The sequence below is a fragment of the Triticum urartu genome, chromosome 1A (assembly GCF_056163025.1).
Source record: "Triticum urartu cultivar PI428250 chromosome 1A, HENAU_Tu73, whole genome shotgun sequence".
In the NCBI taxonomy this organism is placed as follows: domain Eukaryota; kingdom Viridiplantae; phylum Streptophyta; class Magnoliopsida; order Poales; family Poaceae; genus Triticum; species Triticum urartu.
The window spans coordinates 481,138,751-481,158,831 of NC_141873.1; the positions used below are offsets into that span (position 1 = coordinate 481,138,751).

General features: G+C 44.3%; 2 protein-coding genes across 4 annotated transcripts; one reads left to right on the plus strand and one right to left on the minus strand.

Moving 5' to 3' along the window:
- Positions 1 to 1,247: 1,247 nt before the first annotated feature.
- LOC125528148 (putative protein S-acyltransferase 16) lies at positions 1,248 to 5,119 on the plus strand. Its single transcript, XM_048692656.2, has 7 exons — positions 1,248 to 1,874; positions 3,022 to 3,114; positions 3,194 to 3,295; positions 3,379 to 3,456; positions 3,548 to 3,646; positions 3,734 to 3,829; positions 4,662 to 5,119. The coding sequence occupies exons 1-7, from the start codon at positions 1,602 to 1,604 to the stop codon at positions 4,800 to 4,802; spliced, it is 882 nt and encodes a 293-aa protein (XP_048548613.2). The 5' UTR covers positions 1,248 to 1,601; the 3' UTR covers positions 4,803 to 5,119.
- Positions 5,120 to 5,207: 88 nt separating this feature from the next.
- Positions 5,208 to 7,907, minus strand: LOC125528151 (FKBP-like peptidyl-prolyl cis-trans isomerase family protein). 3 transcript variants are annotated; one of them, XM_048692658.2, is made up of 7 exons: positions 7,738 to 7,907; positions 7,599 to 7,658; positions 6,846 to 6,977; positions 6,462 to 6,595; positions 6,296 to 6,375; positions 6,112 to 6,204; positions 5,208 to 5,598 (listed from the first exon to the last, which is right to left on the minus strand). In XM_048692658.2, the coding sequence occupies exons 3-7, from the start codon at positions 6,952 to 6,954 to the stop codon at positions 5,454 to 5,456; spliced, it is 561 nt and encodes a 186-aa protein (XP_048548615.1). In that variant the 5' UTR covers positions 6,955 to 6,977; positions 7,599 to 7,658; positions 7,738 to 7,907; the 3' UTR covers positions 5,208 to 5,453. The 3 variants fall into 3 exon arrangements, with proteins under 3 accessions (XP_048548615.1, XP_048548614.1, XP_048548616.1); XM_048692657.2 differs by having other exon boundaries at positions 7,599 to 7,655; positions 7,738 to 7,888; XM_048692659.2 differs by having other exon boundaries at positions 7,599 to 7,863.
- Positions 7,908 to 20,081: the final 12,174 nt, after the last annotated feature.

A 20,081-nucleotide genomic window follows, 5' to 3' on the forward strand; every position in this document is an offset into this window, starting at 1 on the left:
CTATTGAATGTTTGCTTTGTCTTTTGGTTATTAGATTTGAGTGCATTTGTGTTGTGGTTTGGTTGATAGATCTGTATTGTGGTTTGGTTAATACTGTCCCTCTCAAAAATATAATGTGTATTAGATTTTTTTTCAAAGTTAAATCTTGTAAAGTTTGACCAAATTTATAAAAGAAAAACATCAACATCTAAAATGCACACTTTCACCATATTTTCAGTCCGGCGCACAAATGGTCAACGATATGGCCCTGTTTGGTTCGGCTGTGGATTTCTAAAAGCAGCTGTGAAAAATCTGTTGTGGAAAAACAACTATGAAAAATCTGATGTGAAAAAGATGTAGGTCATTTGGCAAACCAGCTGATATAACTTTTTCAGATTTTGGCCCGCAACAGAATCAGAGTTTGGAAAGCACGTCCTGGGCTGCTTCCGCTTTTGGTTCAGATTTCGGCAACGGATTTCTGAAATCGGATTCTGATGGGTTCACCCTTTAGTTCAGATTCTGCTACGCGGCAGCGGAATCTGTCGATAAAAGCTGAAATAAATAGAGCAGCTAGCTTTGCCTTCACGCAAAGTTCCAAACACCAAACTACGTATACGTGCTTCATCATCCAATCACTACGCACACTAACGAATAAGGCTAGTCATAGTGGGAGTAACTTAGCTAGTAACATAGCGCATTTCAAGAAATTTTTACTTATGTGGCAAGTAGTTAATGAGAGGTGGTAACATAATATGTTACTGTAACATAGCGTTTCCAAGACAAGATGAGTCTACAAGATAATAAATGAACTCATCTAAGATACTACTATTATGTTACTTTGCATTATGAAGGTAGTAACTTAGGCTAGTGTCATATGCATGACACTAGTCTAACTTACTCCCCACTATGAGGATGGTCATAGTGGGGAGTAAATTAGACTAGTGTCATATGCATGACACCAGTCTAAGTTACTATCTCCATAGTGCAAAGTATCTTAGTAGTAGTGTTATAGTTTGTTTCATTTATTGTCTTATAGACTTATTTTATCTCGGGAAGCACTACGTTACATTAACATATTATGTTACTTCAAGCACCTCTCTCCTCATTAAATACTTGCCACATAAGTAAAATTATATTGAGATGTGTTAAGTTACTACCTAAATTACCCCACTGTGGCTAGCCTGACCAGCCTAATCCCACAGAAAGGAACAGCACCGAAAACCAAAGCTGGCACTCAAATTCTGCAGTGCACACAAACACAATCAATAATCCGCCACTTTCTGTCTGCGCCACGTTCTTCACGCGCTGGGCAGCGAGCCGGCAGATCCTCCATGCTTCGCCCGCCGCTGCGCCTCCGACCTCTCCTCCTCCTCCCCGCCCAGCCGGTACCGCCGCCGCTGCTTCCCGCCGAATAATCCATAATAAAAGTAGCCCCCGATAAAACGGGCCGGCCGCCTCCCTCGGCCCCGACCCGCACGCCACGCGGGACTCACCCACCCACCCTCTTCCTCCCCCTCCCTCCCATCTTCCTCCCTAGGATGCGCGCCTCCCCCCGCCTCCTCCGGCCGGAACCCTAGCCAGGCGTGCAGGCGCGCAGCAGGCGGGGCCCCCGCGCCGCGCCGATGGGGAGGCCGGGGTACCTGACGCTGCCCATCTTCGTGGTGCTCGCCGCGATCGGCTACGTCTACTACACCACGGTCTTCGTCGCCGTCGCCGGCTGGCTCGGCCTCGCCACGGCCGCCGGGGTCGCCAACGCCGCCGCCTTCACGGCCCTCGCCGCCGCCTGCCTCGCCACCTACGCCGCCGCCGTCTCCCGGGACCCCGGCCGGGTGCCGCCCGCCTTCCTGCCCGACGTCGAGGGCGCCGACACCCCCGTCCACGAGGTCAAGCGCAAGGTGCGTGCCCTCGGCTGCCTGTCGGGGAGTTTTGGATCTGTGGAGCGGAATGGTGCTCGGTTCTTGCAGAATTTCCCCCCTTCTCATGAAATTGGGCAAGTTTGCTTCAATTGCCGCGCCTCCCAGTTAGGCAAATGCGGTTTAATGCCAATTTGCCTCCTGGGATTGGATCATTTACGACCATCTATGCGTGTAACTGTTCCATTCTGCCGATTTCAGCTCAAAGTTGCGACTGTTAAAGGAGGGACTTGATAGATAGATAACAGATAGATAATTTAGATCCGAATCTGAGTGTTGGTGCCTGGAACCTTCCACCGTGTGTGTGGATCCAGTCTAAGTTTGAAGGTCTGTCTAGACAATATTTTAAATTTCCACCGGGTTTGGAATCATGAGCAAAAAAATTGTAGCAAGTTTCAAAGTGTTATCCATGGCCATTAAACAAAACAAGCACAAGCTATTCGCAAAGTAAAGTGACTCTAAATTGAGCGGCCGGCCTTGCTAATTTTTTTATTAATGGTGGCCCTGGTGGGTATTGCGGTTAGATACCATGCAAAGCTTCCGATTTTATGCCTTGTTATCTTGCATTTTCCAAAGTGAATGCGACAGTTGAATACTTGAATGCAGATAAATAAATAGCACTCTGCATGAATATGGCTATTTGGCCTCTTCCAATGGTATACCCAAGTTTCCGTTTTCCCTTTATTAGTTTGTTTTGTGCCCATGGGTGTGTTATAACGGTAGACATCAGGTGTAAGTAGCATGTTCTGTTGCTGGGCCTGCAAACATTACGCATAACAAAAGAAGAATATTGAGGTAGTCAACACAAGATTTTTGGACCGCTGCTTTTGAAGAAATTGAGCTCTAAGGTGACTTAAGCAAATTGCTTTGTGGTGTTAAACGAAGAGTTCCCTGTTGGCAAGTAGCCTACCGAATTGGCAGTACAACGTGATTTTGCCTTGTACCAAAAATGGGGAAAATGAAAGGGAGATTAGCTTAGTATGGGAGTAAGGTTGAGGTGGGAGTAAATAAGCGGGGAAATCCCATCGTCTGATTTACTCTAGAGTACAATTCCATGACGATAGCTGACAAAAATTAACTTCTTATTAGTTTGTTGCCTCAAAATACTCAATCTGTACTGCTTTTGCAGGGTGGTGATTTGAGATATTGCCAGAAATGTGGCCACTATAAGCCCCCACGCGCACACCATTGCCGTGTGTGCAAGAGATGTGTTCTGAAAATGGTGCTGGCTAGTACTAATTCTATGATGATCCTTCTATTTTATCTCCCCTTCCACGTTTTCACTAACTTTTTATGTGCAGGACCATCACTGTATTTGGATTAATAACTGTGTTGGGCACGAGAACTACAAGATATTCTTGGTCTTTGTATTGTATGCTGTAATTGCAAGCTTCTATTCAATGGTAGTTCAGTTTCTTCGATTACTTTGGCAAATATGATTTCTTGGGGTGGTATAGCATTGAAAAGTATATTTTTCCCATCTCAGATTCTAATTGTAGGGAGCGTCATTTACAGTGCTCCGAAAGATGAACAGTTAAGCAGTGATTCTTCTAGAACATTGATTGTAAGTACTCTTGCGTTGTTTTTTAGTTACCTAGCATGTTGCATGTTCATCTGAACTACTCACAAAAATTTTAAACTTGCCAAATGGACAGATTATTTGTGGGATCATTCTTTGTCCATTAACTCTGGCGCTGTCAGTGCTCTTGGGCTGGCATATCCACCTCATATTACAGAATAAAACTACAATTGAGGTTTGTGACAACAAATTTCTCTTTTGATGTTGGGCAGCATTCATGTTTATAGAAAATATTAAAAACACTTGTTATTGATGGTTGCAGTACCATGAAGGAGTTAGAGCAATGTGGTTGGCAGAAAAGGGTGGAGACCTTTATCAGCATCCATATGACCTTGGTGTCTATGAGAATCTTATTTCGGTAAGAAGATGAACTATTTTCTATTCGCAGCGAAAAAGACTAACAATTTTCTGAGCTGTTTAAATGTTTCACATATTAAGATATGAATGCGGAATGGGAGTAGTTGATTTTCAGAGACAATGTTAATGGCAACAGCTTTATTGCCCATTTAAAGATATCCACAATTTTGATACTGACTCCAAAGCAGATTTTGCCATATACACCCCTCCACAAGTTTGCACATTTGTATATTTCAAACAAATTTCAAAAAATTCCTTCCTAGTCTTATTAATGTTTGCTAAATTGTCACATGTAGTTATGCCATGCTGTTGGCATGTGCGTTTCACATGTATCTTTATTTTGGTCTTGCACGTTAGGGTGTTGCCTTGTGACCATGAGGTCACAGGTTTTAGTCCTGGAAACAGCCTTTTGCGGAAATATAGGGAAATACTGCATACAGAAAACCCAAAGTGGTCGGACCCTTCTCCGGACCCTACGCAAGAGGGAGCTACGTGCACCGGGCTGCCCTTTTTGCACATTAGGGTGTTATATAAAAGTTTTAACTCAAACTGTGGAAACAGGTAACCAGTGTAGTAGTTCACCTCCCTTCATTGCTTTCAACCAGACTGGTGAAGTTAGTTCATTAAATTGAACAATGGCCCTGCTGCATGTATTCATAGTTAAGCAGATGTAGACGGTCTGCTGTCAGGCCTGTGTGGCGCCAGTTTAACACATGATGCGGGCTTGCGTGGTGCCGCTTCCCGAACTATAATCATGTTTGCTTGCTTGCTTTCTTAACCCTGGAAAGCATCGTGTGTTATATGTTCTGATGTTTCCGATTGTTTATCCACAGGTGCTTGGGCGTAGCATATTCTGCTGGCTCTGCCCAGTATCAGTCAATACAGGCAATGGCCTACGGTTCCGTGCATCGTATGATATTTTACCATCTACACCACCATGTGATTTACAAAAGATAGCATTACATTCACATTGAGGTACATAGGTTGCTAATATGAGAAAGGGGATTGATATTCCTATTCAAGTGCCCAAAGTGTACCATTTCTGAGCCATTCTGGATACTTCTTAAAACCCTCAAATTTAAGATATGAGAAAGGATACCTGCGGATCCAGAAGTATTTCTTCCTCTCCAGGGTTTTGTTTTGAGATGGTCGTATTTCCGGTGAGGAAGATGACTGCTGCCTCAGCTCATAATCGGCTGTGTTTGTACACAAAAAGTCTAACCCTTATGTTGTAAAGTAAATGTACATGCTGTGTTCGGAAGCGAAAGCACATCAAAGCAAATTTTGCTGAGATGCACATCTGTTCAGAAGTAAATGTCACATGTGCTGTATACATCTGCAATTACATTATCAGACATGGAAATGTCATTGCTGCGCAGTAAAAACCAAGAGAAGATTGCTGTGATTATTTAATGTTTTCAGTAAGGCTGGTGCTGGGCAACATACGCCATCTCCCCCGAAGCACAGTAGCCAACAAGGCAACAGGCAATCTATGCTTTGTGCAGATTATTTTCTACTATTACATCCCATAATGTAAAATGTTTTTTGATGAGACGGAGGGAGTAGGTTACAACAGTCAGCACTCAGCAGCAAATGCAACGACTAATACATCAGTTGGGAGTAATCTATTTGCCCTTTCCTTTTCCCTTGCCCTTCTTGGCGTCAAGTTTGGCTTGCACACGAGCCGCTGCCGCGGCCTTTGCCTCCTCCCTCTTCTTCTTCTCTTCCTCTTTGGTGGCGGCAGCCAGCTCCCGCTGTTTCTTAAGCTCCCTATCGAAATTTATGTATCAAAAATCATGTACTTTCTAACAATCACAAGGGTATTACAAAATGGATAATAGACATGGCACGTAACTCTCGAGTGTTCTCAAGAAATCGCGTAAACAAGAATATTAGCTAGGCTATATGATATATTATGTAATTCCAATATGATGTCCCATGCTGTTTAACATGATTATTGGGTACTAACTTCTGTATTAGAAAAAAATGCCAAAACTGGCTTAACTGTACTACTGACCAAAAACACAGCAAAAGCTCCACTACCCCATAGAAACAGAAAAAAAGGACAAAACTCTTAAAAATGGAGGATTAAACAAAGCTATGGTTGTCTAGAGATGTTATGGGGTGGACGAGCATTCAGAGGCAGAGTTCTCAACTCCTTAGCTCCCTGCCAAGTGCCAACCTCCACAAATCAGCTTCAGTGAGGATTTTGTCGACCATCGTCTGATTATTGGGTACTTGATGCGTTAAATATAAAAGAGGAAACACTTGGAGATGTCTTACTCTAGCCTGGCTTTCTCATCAGATACACTGCCCAGACTTGAACCTTTCCTTGGCTTGCAAGCCAGTAATTCCACCTCAAAAATGAGTGTTGCACTGCAGAAACAAAGCAAACCTTGTTACAGAAACTTCTGGCCTGGGGATGCTTACAACTTCAGTCAATCAAGAGGTGAAATGGCAAACAAACTTCGCTGGTATCTCTGGCGGCGAGCCTGGACTTCCATACGCATATTCCGGCCTGCATGTTATTTTTGCAATCTCGCCAACCTTCAACATGCCGATACACCATGCCATATTAGAAAGAAACTTTCGAGGCTATCGAAGTGAGCAAGCAATTATAAACGTTCACATACTTTCATAGTTCTTAAGGCTATATCCCATGCTTTAATGACAGCTCCCTGGCCAACTTCAAATGAAAAAATAGAATTGTCTTCATGTGTGGTGTCAAAAACTTCGCCATTTTCAGCAAGTGTCCCTTCATAATGAACTGCAGATAGGTATAAAGGCAAATGTTTAACCCAACATGGCAGATTAAGCAGTGAAACATTTACTGTATTGCATAGAAAAGTGCATTGCCGTAAGATTCGGGGGCAAAGTAGCTGAATGGAAAAACATTGGAAGCACTTGAGGTAAAAAACTTGTACCATAACTTAAACCCTGAGCAACCGCCCAGCCAAATAGAAAATAAATTATTGAGGCTATGTTTTACTCAGAGGGCTATGGATTGACTGCAGTACCATCAACCAATGGAAGGCTATCAGATGGGCTTATAGCATCATCCTTTGCTTTTCTGACCACCGTCTTAAGAACGCCTCCATCCCCTGTTAGATCTATGGTTTCTGCCATGACCTTGCTGTTGAACGGAGATTCTGAAAGCAAGAAAGAACAGGGCATTATTAGAGTGCTCTAGCAAAACCAAATTTGGTCAAACTAATGGGCACAAGCACTTGAAAATGCATAACATAGTCAGCCCCTTCACTTGTCTAAATTCTTTCAATTAAATTTGAAGCTAGTTTTAAAATCAAGGTTTCAGACATAGGGTTGGCAGCGCGACAAAAGACCCAAGAGACAATCGTCAGTGAATTGAAGGTGTACCGAACAACACTCAAGTAGACTCTATAACCGTTTTTCCTCATCAAAACAAAAATGTAAAATACAGTGCCAGTCTCACAAATAACCCAATTCCAACAACTGAGTTACACAAAACAATTCCAACAAGTAGTAGCGCGGCCCTACTTAGCATGTCCTTAAGAGATCTTCTCCCAGCACGCATTTATGTAACCTAAAAGTTTTTGTGTTGCCCCCCTCCCAGATCAACAGCCTACAGGCTTAAAGCCGAACCTAGAGGCAACTGCAATCTTCCTCAAGCACTACCGCATGGCACAACCTGAACTGAGACTGTGTTCAACTATTCGAGACCTAAAGGCCTCCACGGCAACAAAATCTACTACAGGTCCATGACAAAATCAGGCAAAGGAGGTAGAATTTACCTCGGGTCGGCGACGATTTGGAGGGAGGGCCGTGGCGGCGGGCACGTCGGTGAGGACCTGCTGAGCGGATGGGTGTGGTGTTGGGATTAGAAGGGGTGTGCGGAGAGGAGGAAGATGGATGCGGGCGTGCGGCACGTACCTTCACGGAGAGAGGAGGGAGGGATTCGGAGTGGGGGGAGAAACGATGACAGACAGATCTGGATGGGACGAGGGGAGGGGGAATCAGAGGATGGTTTCGCGTGAGGATGCCCTCCGTCGATTCGATTCGGTCGCCACTACTACGGACTGTATATTCTCGTTTCCAAAGAAAAAGGAAAAAGCTTTATCCCTAAAAAAAACTTTTTTGTGGGCACTGAAAAACCTTTATTTCTATTATAAAAAAATGATGCATTTTTTCTTTTTTCTGATTGTTATATAAACTCAATAGCTTTTGTGCAAACTGTTGAAAATTAAACACTCTCTTCGAAAAATATCAAAAAATTAGATAGGTCAATTCCAAAACTCTAGGTTGATCTAGCAAAAAAAAAAACCTCTAGGTTTTGGGTTTCAGTGTTAACTAGCAAATGAGCCCGTGCGTTGCAACGGATGAAAAAAAACACACTTCCCAATCTAATAACCATGAGTCCAAACTTTAGTAGGTCCATATCTTTTATGTCAACACATGGCATTCCATCTGTGTTTCTATTTATCTTTCTTCTCACTCTCGTCGACGCTGCCCTCAATGTTAACATCAATACAACATGTTTGAATGTTGTCAATCTTAAGACGTCTCCCCCTCGGCATACAATGCAAATGAGCTCGTGCATTGCAACGGATGAAAAAACACTCACTAATCTAATAACCATGAATTCGTAGGTCCATGTCCTTTATTTCAACACATGGCATCCCATTTGTGTTTCTATTTATCTTTCTTCCCACTTTTGTCGATGCTGGCTCTCAGTGTTCATACCATCACAACACGTTTGAATGTTGTCAATTTTAAGACGTCTCCCTTTCGGCATAGGATGATAACAGTTAAATATAATATCGTATTCAGATTCTACATATTTTTGTAATCAAATTTCATATATAACATGTTAAATTTGGAGTTAGGATTAAAAAGCTATGAACATTTTAAAAATCAATTAATATGTACTACAGATTTATTACCAAAAACTTGATGGCGTTTCCTGCAAAATAGCATGACGCACCAAGAATACCTATTTCTTTTATTAGTAGGTATAGATTAGGCCGGAGCAATTCAATATACTAGATAATGCCCCGCGCGTTGCTGCGGAATAGAATGTAATATATACTAAAATGATTTGATAGTATGAAACATGATTTTTGGAATTTTATACGAAAACTAAAATCGAATATACAAATGATTTATTATATAATTGCTGTTTATATTTAAGAATAGTAGCATTTTTTCATGCATGCTACATATGCTTTAGAATTGTCAAAAATGATGAGGAAATTATATTATCCATTCAGCAAGTTAATCTATGATTTTTATGGGAACATGTCGTTAGCACTTCAGGTTTAATTATTGCCTTTGGCTGTCTTGAACGATACTAAAATAAAGAAGACACTTTGGTAAAAAAAAATATTGAAATCCGAACGGACTCTTCATATTTTTCATAAGATCAAACGAAGTCATGATGGTGAGGTGGCATGGGCTCGAACAATTTGAACAAAACTTTTGAACATGAATTAAACCTTGGTAACGATTAATTTGTTTGTATAAGATGTCGTACTATTTCAAGTCAAAAAAATTGTGGGACTTCAGCCCTCCAAGTTACTTAATCATCTATGCTTCAGACACCATTTTGCAAAATTTACCCACAGTCCAGAAAACAAACCAATAAACATGCATCCTTGGGGGTTACAAATAATACGATCTGCCGTCCTATGAACAAAACTACAGAAGGCATGGCAAAAAATAATAAGAAAATCATGTTGTAGGATTATATCACGCTAAGTAGGAGGATTAGGAAAGGAGCAACCAGGAATAGCCTGCTACGTGCTACAGATGCCATGAGGGGGACGGCCTGCAGGAAATGGAGACTACAACTTTCGCTGACCACTATAATCTGTATGAATAGAAACGGAGGTGCATGAAGATAATTAACGACAGAGCGAATTAATTTAGGATATGTAATCAAAGATTAACATCAGGGGTTAGTTGCATAAGAAAGTGCATTCTTGATGAAAAAATCAACCAGCCATTGAGAATAGAACTCAAATGATACACAACTTTTAATCTATATGCGTACCTTTAAATAACTTGGTAATGCTAGCATATTTTTAGCGAATAGCATGTCGATCACACGATCACAAAACATTGGCATAACCTTGAGGATATTTGATCAGAGAACGTTGACTGCAATTTGAGGAGTTTGTCGATCACAAACCTGGACCTGTGCGATTCTGTCCTAGACAAAACTATGCAAAGCACTGGTAATATTGTTTCTTTGAGAAAGAGACAGAACATTCAATCGTACAAATCCATGACTCTTTCCTCAAATCCTTTTACACGAAGATATGGACCCATGGACTGTTCCTGAAAGTATAGGTCAAAACTTATCTGAACAAATGCAACAGCACAAAAGATTCAATCCTAATATGTGATGGTCAATAATGGTGACCTTCAGATTAGACAATGTAAAAGGAATCGAGGAAAGAGTCATGGATTATATATTATATTGTATCCCATTTACCTTGCTGATTGGAAGATTGACGCCAATGATAGAGGAGTCCAGCTTGCACATTACAATGAAATCCAAGAAGCTTCCGGTTGCCCTAGTCATATTGAGGAAACAAAAGAAACATGCGCAAGGAAAACTGCCAAAAGCTCCTCTTGTTCCTCTCGCACAACACTACATGCGGACCGGATCGCCACGCTCTAGGCATGAACAAAGGGATGAGGGTCTGAAAGGCTGCACGACGGACAACGCCAAGGTTCTTTGTGGTGCCGCGGCGGCGTGCAATGGGGTGTCGATGGCAGCCTCGACCGGGTGAAGACCATACGTACGGTCGACCGAGCGAAGCAGATGCGAGGCACCGGTTACCAGATGCAGGCGAGCTGCAGTTCCGTCAGGCGCGGCGCGGTGGCGCGACATCTATCCCCACCTTGCCGTGATGGTGATGGCGAGTGGCGTGCTTACGATGAGGCGATGGCTACTTAAATCTGGCACTTTCTTCCGCATATGTAGGGTAATGGAGGGGGAGGTAATGAGATGTGGTGAATGTTGCCGTTTCATCTGGATATGCTGCCGCCGTTTCATCTGGATATGCTGCTGCCTTTTCTTGGGGGGTCGGTCGCGGCGGCGGCTTCTAGCAGAAAACAAAACGACGGGGAAGACGAACCCTCATCGACCTACTGCGATAAGCCGGATAGATCGATTAGATGCGTTAGGTTTTTTTGAGCGAAATTAAATGCGTTAGTTACATGGGCTTTAGGTTGAAAGACCAAGCCCATCTAGATAGATGGCACACGTGCAAAACCAAAACAGCCTTACAATAACTGGCACGTTGGACATTAGATGCAAAAATTCTTTTTTTCTCTCAAGAAAAAATTAGATGCAGAAATTCTTTTTTTTCTCTTGGATTCTAGGTGCAAAAATCCTAGCTACGTGCAGCCGTGCAGAAATCGAATCTAACACGCCGTGCTCTTTTTTTACACCGTCATTCATGCAGCAGCGGGATAATTAGCGATTAGTGAGACGTGGCTGCACCATCGGTTTGTTACGGCAGAAACGGAACTACTGACCATCAGAACGGGGTTGCTGACATGGCATATGTGTTGTGGTTAGACGGCTGCATGCCAAGAGATATAAATTAGTGGACCCACTTGATGATGTGGATAGCTTGCATGTTAAGATAAATAGGATAGTGGGGATGAATCTCTTAGGTATATAGGATTAATGCATATTTTAATCCCAAGGGAGTTACAAATATATTATTATGCATAGCCTTAATTCCATTTTACTTATAGTTGACACAACCATGATATCTTTATGGCTAGCGCTAGGAACTATCCGGATTTAGGGAGGAAAAAAAAGGAAAAAAGGGTACGTAAATGTGTGATCGGTCTCTACCTTGGTCTGTTCTCGTTGATGATATGCTACCAACCCATTTTAATTCAGTGCCTAGGTACTACTTCTTCCGTTTCTAATTATAAGTTTTTTTATAAATTTTAATATGAACTACATATGAATGTATATAGATGTATTTTAGAGTGTAGATTGACCCATTTTGCTCGGTATATAGTCATACTGGAATCTTTAGAAACTTATATTTAGAAAAGGCAGGAGTATTTTATTCAGCATGGGTGGTTAAAACATTCAGTACCGGGCATAAAACCTGAGCTTTTGTATTTTCAAGCGGCTAAGCAAATGTTGTTAATTCCCCAGCTGTGCAGTAAGCTTGGAACCACGGGCGCATGAACCTATAAGGAGAGATCGCGTGTGGATAAGAAACTACTGGACCAGAAGATGAGGTAGGCCTAGGCGGTGGTGTGGGACCAAGGGGACGCGTGTGTAGCTCACGCGAGGCGGCCGACGCCCAGCGCAGCCCCTCTTCACAAGTGCGTGGGAGCTGGATTAGATCCACGCGCCCGAGTGCGTCCACACATCCACGAAGCAGCAACAACCTTCAACGTGAGCTGATCTGTAGCAGCAACACTCCTCGTCGTCGCCATGGTCCCTCCCCTTCTGCCTCCCCTCTCGTGAGCGCTCGCTCGACCCCACGCATCACGCACAACCTCACATGCTCGAACCCTACCTCCATCCTATTCTCGATCGGGAGAGGTTCCCGATCCTCTGCCGCCGGCCGGCCACAGGAGCGCCGCCGCCTTGGCCTCCTTCCTCCTCGACCCCTGCCGCCTGCTCGCCTTTGTGCCGCCTCGCCCGACCTTCTCCTCTGCCCTCCTGCTATGCCCGAGCTCCGCCCCTTCCTGATCCTGTCGTGGCCCACCGCCCTCCTCTCGCACGGGTCACGCGCTGCTGCCGTGCCCGCCCTCTGCTCACCAGATGGCCATAGCGCCACCGCTGCTGCTGGCCGTCGCGGTTGCCAAATTCTGCCTCCCCTCCCCGTGTCCTCCGCTGGGCCCCTTATTGTCTCCTGCAACAGCAGCTGTTGTGACGCCTTCACCTTGTGCGCCCGGTCGCTGCAGCCCATGGCCGCCCCTGCGTCCGTACGCGACCGGCGAGCTCCACCCCTTTCACGGCCTCCCGTGCGCCAAGCGAGCCCTGCGTCCGCCTTCTGCTTCTCTCTTTGCCCCTCCTCCTTCGGCCGCCACTGCCCTGTCGATGGCCATGTCCATCCTCTGCACCCCGAGGACCGCCAAGCCCATTGCGGGCCCGCGACGGCCGTACGCCGCCGCACCCTGCGCTCATCGTCCACGAGCTCTCGCTCCGAACTCCCGAGGAGAGCCACAACGCGTGCTTCTTCTCCCCTCGATCCGGCAGGCAGCAACACACGACCCGCCCCCCCTATGCTTCGAAAGAAAACTCAAGGGGCTTTATGTAAATTCGAAACGTTTTTTGACTTACTAAAACCTATAGTGCGGGTTGATTTCAGGGAACTATAGGGTGTTTTCTGCAAAACAACCACGACGGACGACAGAAGCAATAGCTGGTTTATTAGTAAGGTAAAGATAAAGATAAAGATTGCCGGCGGTCCAACTAGGCAGACCTTACATGGCAGCACTCAATTATATTAACCACTAAGGAAGCTATGGGGATAAATCTCGTTGCCACCATGGTATCCAATATATTGGTGACAACTTGGAATATCTATTTTTAGAAACGAAATATGTATATGGCAACCGTGTGGCGGATTGCGAAACTGCCACACGCATCCAGCGCCGTCACTTCCCTCCCAATCTCCTTCCTTCCCCGCACGTCCTCCCGATTTCTTTCCTTTCCCACACGCCTCCCGATCTCCTTTCTTTCCCACACGTCCTCCCCGATTTTATCGTGCCTTCCTAATTTTCGTAATCGTCAATTATGGCCCACGCGCCTTTCCGATTTTCGGCAAAAATAATGCTTGGACTAGGATTTGATCTCTGGTCTGCAGGTAATCAACAAAGGGAGCTAACCACCTCACCTATGACACTCATTGTTGAGCAAGCTAAGGGAAACACTGTTTTTGACATGTTCGTGGTAACTTTGATCATTGGGAATAAATTTGTTGAACCCGCCCCCCCCCCCCCCGGTAATTTCTGTAAATAGCACGATAACATTCACGCCATAGACCTGATAATTTAGATACAAACATCATGGTAACTTTAACCATTGGGGAAGACAAATGTGAAAAGGTATCCGATAATTTATGTGTAAATAGATGGTAATATACATAGCGCACATCTGATAACTGAGGTAGAAACACCATGGTAACTTTCGTAGGGATTTTTTTTGAAAAGATACTCCGGTATCTTATGTGTAAATAGCATGGTAGTATACCTCCCTCCCCTGACATTTTTATGTGTAAATAACATGAAAACATATGCACTGCGATAACTAAACATCATGATAAGTTTTTGACCCGTGGGGGTGAGGTGGGGGGGGATTTGCTGAAACATACCCCTAATAAATTTTGTGTAAATAGCATGATATTTTAAGCACTACGGGCTTGATAGGTTACCTAGAATCCCCATGATAAGTTTTTGTCCCGGCAAAAGGTTGTTCAAAACATCCCCAATATTTTTTGTGTAAATAACATGATAATACAAGCACCGCATAGCCGATAACTTGCAATATAAACATGATGGTAACTTTTTTACCAAAGGAAACTAACTTGTTAAAAACATACACTCGCCTCGCGCATGGGCCTCTTGGATGAACACAACACATGGCATGCCACGGGAAAGTCACATAATGTTTAGTGTCATGAGGGGCACACGTGCTATAGGCGTGATAAGTTACGCAAAAATATCGTGGTAATTGTTGACCTATGGAAAAAGCTACCGAAACACACCCATGTTTTTAGGTGCAAGTACCTTGATAATATACGAATTGTAGACCCGATAACTCATGTACAATTCCTCATGGTAACTTTAACCGGGGGGAGGTTGATGTACATATACCCTGATAACTTATGTGTAAGTACCACGGTATTTTACACATCGAAGACCTTATAACTTGTGTACAAAACACAGTGGTAACTTTTGAAGGGATGTAGTTGTTGAAGCATAGATACTGTTGGGGAACGTAGCTTAAATTCAAAATTTTCCTACGTGTCACCAAGATCTATCTATGGAGTCATCTAGCAACGAGGGAGGAGTGGACCTACATACCCTTGTAGATCGCGCGCGGAAGCGTTCAAGAGAACGGGGTTGATGGAGTCGTACTCGTCGTGATCCAAATCACCGATGATCCTAGCGCCGAACGGACGGCACCTCCGCGTTCAACACACGTACGGAGCAGCGACGTCTCCTCCTTCTTGATCCAGCAAGGGGGGAGGAGAGGTTGATGGAGATCCAGCAGCACGACGGTGTGGTGGTGGAAGTAGCGGGATTCCAACAGGGCTTTGCCAAGCGCTGCGGGAGGAGGGAGATGTGTCATGGGAGGGAGAGGGAGGCGCCAGGGCTTGGGTATGGTTGCCCTCCCTTTCCCCCCACTATATATAGGGCCAAGGGAGAGGGGGGGGCGCAGCCTTGGCCCTTCCTCCAAGGAAGGGTGCGGCCAGGGAGGAGTCCCTCCTCCCCAAGGCACCTCGGAGGTGCCTTCCCCCTTAGGACTCTTCCTTTTCCTCTTCTCTTGGCGCATGGGCCTCTTGGGGCTGGTGCCCTTGACCCATATAGGCCAAGGCGCACCCCCTACAGCCCATGTGGCCCCCCGGGGCAGGTGGCCCCACCCGGTGGACCCCCGGGACCCTTCCGGTGGTCCCGGTACAATACCGGTGACCCCGAAACTTGTCCCGATGGCCGAAATAGCACTTCCTATATATAATTCTTTACCTCTGGACCATTTCGGAACTCCTCGTGACGTCCGGGATCTCATCCAGGACTCCGAACAACTTTCGGGTTACCGCATACTAATATCTCTATAACCCTAGCGTCACCGAACCTTAAGTGTGTAGACCCTACGGGTCCGGGAGACATGCACACATGACCGAGACGTTCTCCGGTCAATAACCAACAGCGGGATCTGGATACCCATGTTGGCTCCCACATGTTCCACGATGATCTCATCGGATGAACCACGATGTCAAGGACTTAATCAATCCCGTATACAATTCCCTTTGTCTATCGGTACGATACTTGCCCGAGATTCGATCGTCGGTATCCCGATACCTTGTTCAATCTCGTTACCGGCAAGTCTCTTTACTCGTTCCATAACACATCATCCCGTGATCAACTCCTTGATCACATTGTGCATATTATGATTATGTCCTACCGAGTGGGCCCAGAGATACCTCTCCGTCACACGGAGTGACAAATCCCAGTCTCGATTCGTGCCAACCCAACAGACACTTTCGGAGATACCTGTAGTGTACCTTTATAGCCACCCAGTTACGTTGTGACGTTTGGCACACCCAAAGCACTCCTACGGTATCCGGGAGTTGCACAATCTCATGGTCTAAGGAAATGATACTTGACATTAGAAAAGCTTTAGCATACGAACTACACGATCTAGTGCTATGCTTAGGATTGGGTCTTGTCCATCACATCATTCTCCTAATGATGTGATCCCGTTATCAACGACATCCAATGTCCATGGTTAGGAAACCGTAACCATCTATTGATCAACGAGCTAGTCAACTAGAGGCTTACTAGGGACATGGTGTTGTCTATGTATCCACACATGTATCTGAGTTTCCTATCAATACAATTCTAGCATGGATAATAAACGATTATCATGAACAAGGAAATATAATAATAATCAATTTATTATTGCCTCTAGGGCATATTTCCAACAGATACCTGGTACGTTCTATGTAAATAGCACGGTAAGTTATGCAACACAGGCCTGATAACTTGCATACGAATACCATGGTAACTTTGTCCTCAGGAGAAATCATGTGGTAGATGTGAAGAAGTGGCAGTTTTCTCGGGGGTGGGCGCCCGAGATGTGCGGGAGAAGCAGATTTCTCCGGCGAGCCCGCGGGGTCGTTTGGGAGGAGGCGAGGTCAAAGGACGAGGGATCGTGTGGTACTTTAAAATGAAAGAAGTAGATGTGTGGCTGTTTTGCTTATATGGCACACGTGTGCCAAATATCACAGTCCTTTAGAAAAGGAGGTTAAAACCCCCAAACTTTTAGAACTTGAAATATCTTGTGTTTATGGAAAACTTGAAATACCTTCTGCTTTAATAATTTTGAGTCTTCGATATTTTCTCCATAAAAGGATTCATGCGATAGGTATTCATTAGAAACTTACTCATGTGGTATTTCACAAAATGGCATGATCATTTGTGACCCATGTAAAAAAAGAGAAGATGATAGTGCTACGGTTTAAGTTTCAGATCCTAAATACAGTAATAGTTTTGTCATTTTCGTACAGGTTGCAAATCATCATATGATTCTACAAAATTTTACATGGTACGTTTTAAACTTGATATCAACTATATGAGTGATTTTTCTAGATTTTTTGAAGAACTTACAAACACATTGTTTTCTAAGTTTTAGAAAGTGGATAAATCTAAACCCATGATAATCTATAATTTTGTTTGTGGTTGTGCTTGAGTAACACTATATTTTTCTTAGAACATTGACTCGGACGAGGAGGGTAAGGCTCAAAGACAGTAGAGGTGAGAGAATACTAGATTGTCGCTCATTCAATGTTGGACTTCACACTTCCCCTAAGACTGGCCACATATATATGAAGGAAATATGCACTAGAGGCAATAATAAAGTTGTTATTTTATATTTCCTTATATCATGATAAATGTTTATTATTCATGCTAGAATTGTATTAACCGGAAACTTGATACATGTGTGTGGATACATAGACAAAACACGGTGTCCCTAGTATGCCTCTACTTGACTAGCTCGTTAATCAAAGATAGTTAAGTTTCCTGACCATAGACATGTGTTGTCATTTGATGAACGGGATCACATCATTAGAGAATGATGTGATGGAGAAGACCCATCCGTTAGCTTAGCATTATGATCGTTTAGTTTTGTTGCTATTGCTTTTTTCATGACTTATACATATTCGTCTGACTATGAGATTATGCAACTCCCGAATACCGTAGGAACACTTTGTGTGCTATCAAACGTCACAACGTGACTGGGTGATTATAAAGATGCTCTACAGGTGTCTCCGATGGTGTTTGTTGAGTTGGCATAGATCGAGATTAGGATTTGTCACTTTGATTGTCGGAGAGGTATCTGTGGGCCCTCTCGGTAATACACATCACTATAAGCCTTGCAAGCAATGTGATTAATGAGTTAGTGGTAGGATGATGCATTACGGAACAAGTAAAGAGACTTGTCAGTAACGAGATTAAACTAGGTATGAGGATACCAACGATCAAATCTCGTGCAAGTAACATACCGATGACAAAGAGAATAATGTATGTTGTTATGCGGTTTGACCGATAAAGATCTTTGTAGAATATGTAGGAGCCAATATGAGCATCCAGGTTCCGCTATTGGTTATTGACCGAAGAGGTGTCTCGGTCATGTCTACATAGTTCTCGAACCCGCAGGGTCCGCACGCTTAACGTTCGATGATGATTTGTATTTATGAGTTATGTGTTTTGGTGACCGAAGTTTGTTCGGAGTACCGGATGAGATCACAAACATGACGAGGAGTCTCGAAACGGTCGAGAGGTAAAGATTCATATATTGGAAGGTTATATTCGGACATCGGAATGGTTCTGAGTGATTCGGGTATTTTTCCGGAGTACCGAGGCGTTACTGGAACCCCCCGGGGAAGTATTGGGCCAACATGGGCCTAAGGGAGAGAGAGGGAAGCCCGCGGGGGGTGGCCGTGTGCCCCCTCTTAGGGAGTCTGAATAGGACAAGGAGGAGGGGGCGGCGCCCCCTTCCCTTTCCATCTCCCTCTCCTTCCTATTTCCCTCCGGTGGAGAAAGGAAAAGGGGGGGTGAATCCTACTTGGACTAGGAGTCCAAGTAGGACTCCCCCCATGGCGTGACCCTCCTGGCCACCGGCCTCCCCCCCGTTTATATATGGGGGCGGGGGGCACCCCAAAGGCACACCAAGAATTCTCTTAGTCGTGTGTGGTGCCCCCCTCCACAGTTTACTCCTCCGGTCATAGCGTCATAGTGCTTAGGCGAAGCCCTGCGTGGATCATATCACCATCACCGTCACCACGCCGTCGTGCTGTCGGAACTCTTCCCCGACCCTCTACTGGATCAAGAGCCCGAGGGAAGTCATCGAGCTGAACGTGTGCTGAACACGGAGGTGCTGTACGTTCGGTACTTGGATCGTGAAGACGTTTGACTACATCAACCACGTTAACCTAACGCTTCTGCTTTCGGTCTATGAGGGTACGTAGACACACTCTCCCCGTGTCGTTGCCATGCATCTCCTAGATAGATTTTGCGTGATCGTAGGAATTTTTTTGAAATTGCATGCTACGTTCCCCAACAGTGGTATCCGAGCCAGGTCTATGCGTAGATGATATGCACGAGTAGAACACAAAGAGTTGTGGGTGATAATAGTCATATTGCTTACCACCAACGTCTTACTTTGATTCGGCGGTATTGTTGGATGAAACGGCCCGGACCGACATTACATGACCGCGTTCATGAGACTGGTTCTACCGACGTGCTTTGCACACATGTGGCTGGCGGGTGTTTGTTTCTCCAACTTTAGTCGAATCGAGTTTGACTACGGCCGGTCCTTGTTGAAGGTTAAAACAGCACACTTGACAAAAAATCGTTGTGGCTTTGATGCGTAGGTAAGAACGGTTCTTGCTAGAAGCCCGTAGCAGCCACGTAAAACTTGCAACAACAAATTAGAGGACGTCTAACTTATTTTTGCAGGGCATGTTTGAAGGAAATATGCCCTAGAGGCAATAATAAAGTTATTATTTATTTCCTTATATCATGATAAATATTTATTATTCATGCTAGAATTGTATTAACCGGAAACATAATACATGTGTGAATACATAGACAAACAGAGTGTCACTAGTATGCCTCTACTTGACTAGCTCGTTAATCAAAGATGGTTATGTTTCCTAACCATGAACAAAGAGTTGTTATTTGATTAACGAGGTCACATCATTAGTTGAATGATCTGATTGACATGACCCATTCCATTAGCTTAGCACCCGATCGTTTAGTATGTTGCTATTGCTTTTCTTCATGACATATACATGTTCCTATAAACTATGAGATTATGCAACTCCCGTTTACCGGAGGAACACTTTGTGTGCTACCAAACGTCACAACGTAAAAGGGTGATTATAAAGGAGCTCTACAGGTGTCTCCAAAGGTAGATGTTGGGTTGGCGTATTTCAAGATTAGGATTTGTCACTCCGATTGTCAGAGAGGTATCTCTGGGGCCCTCGCGGTAATGCACA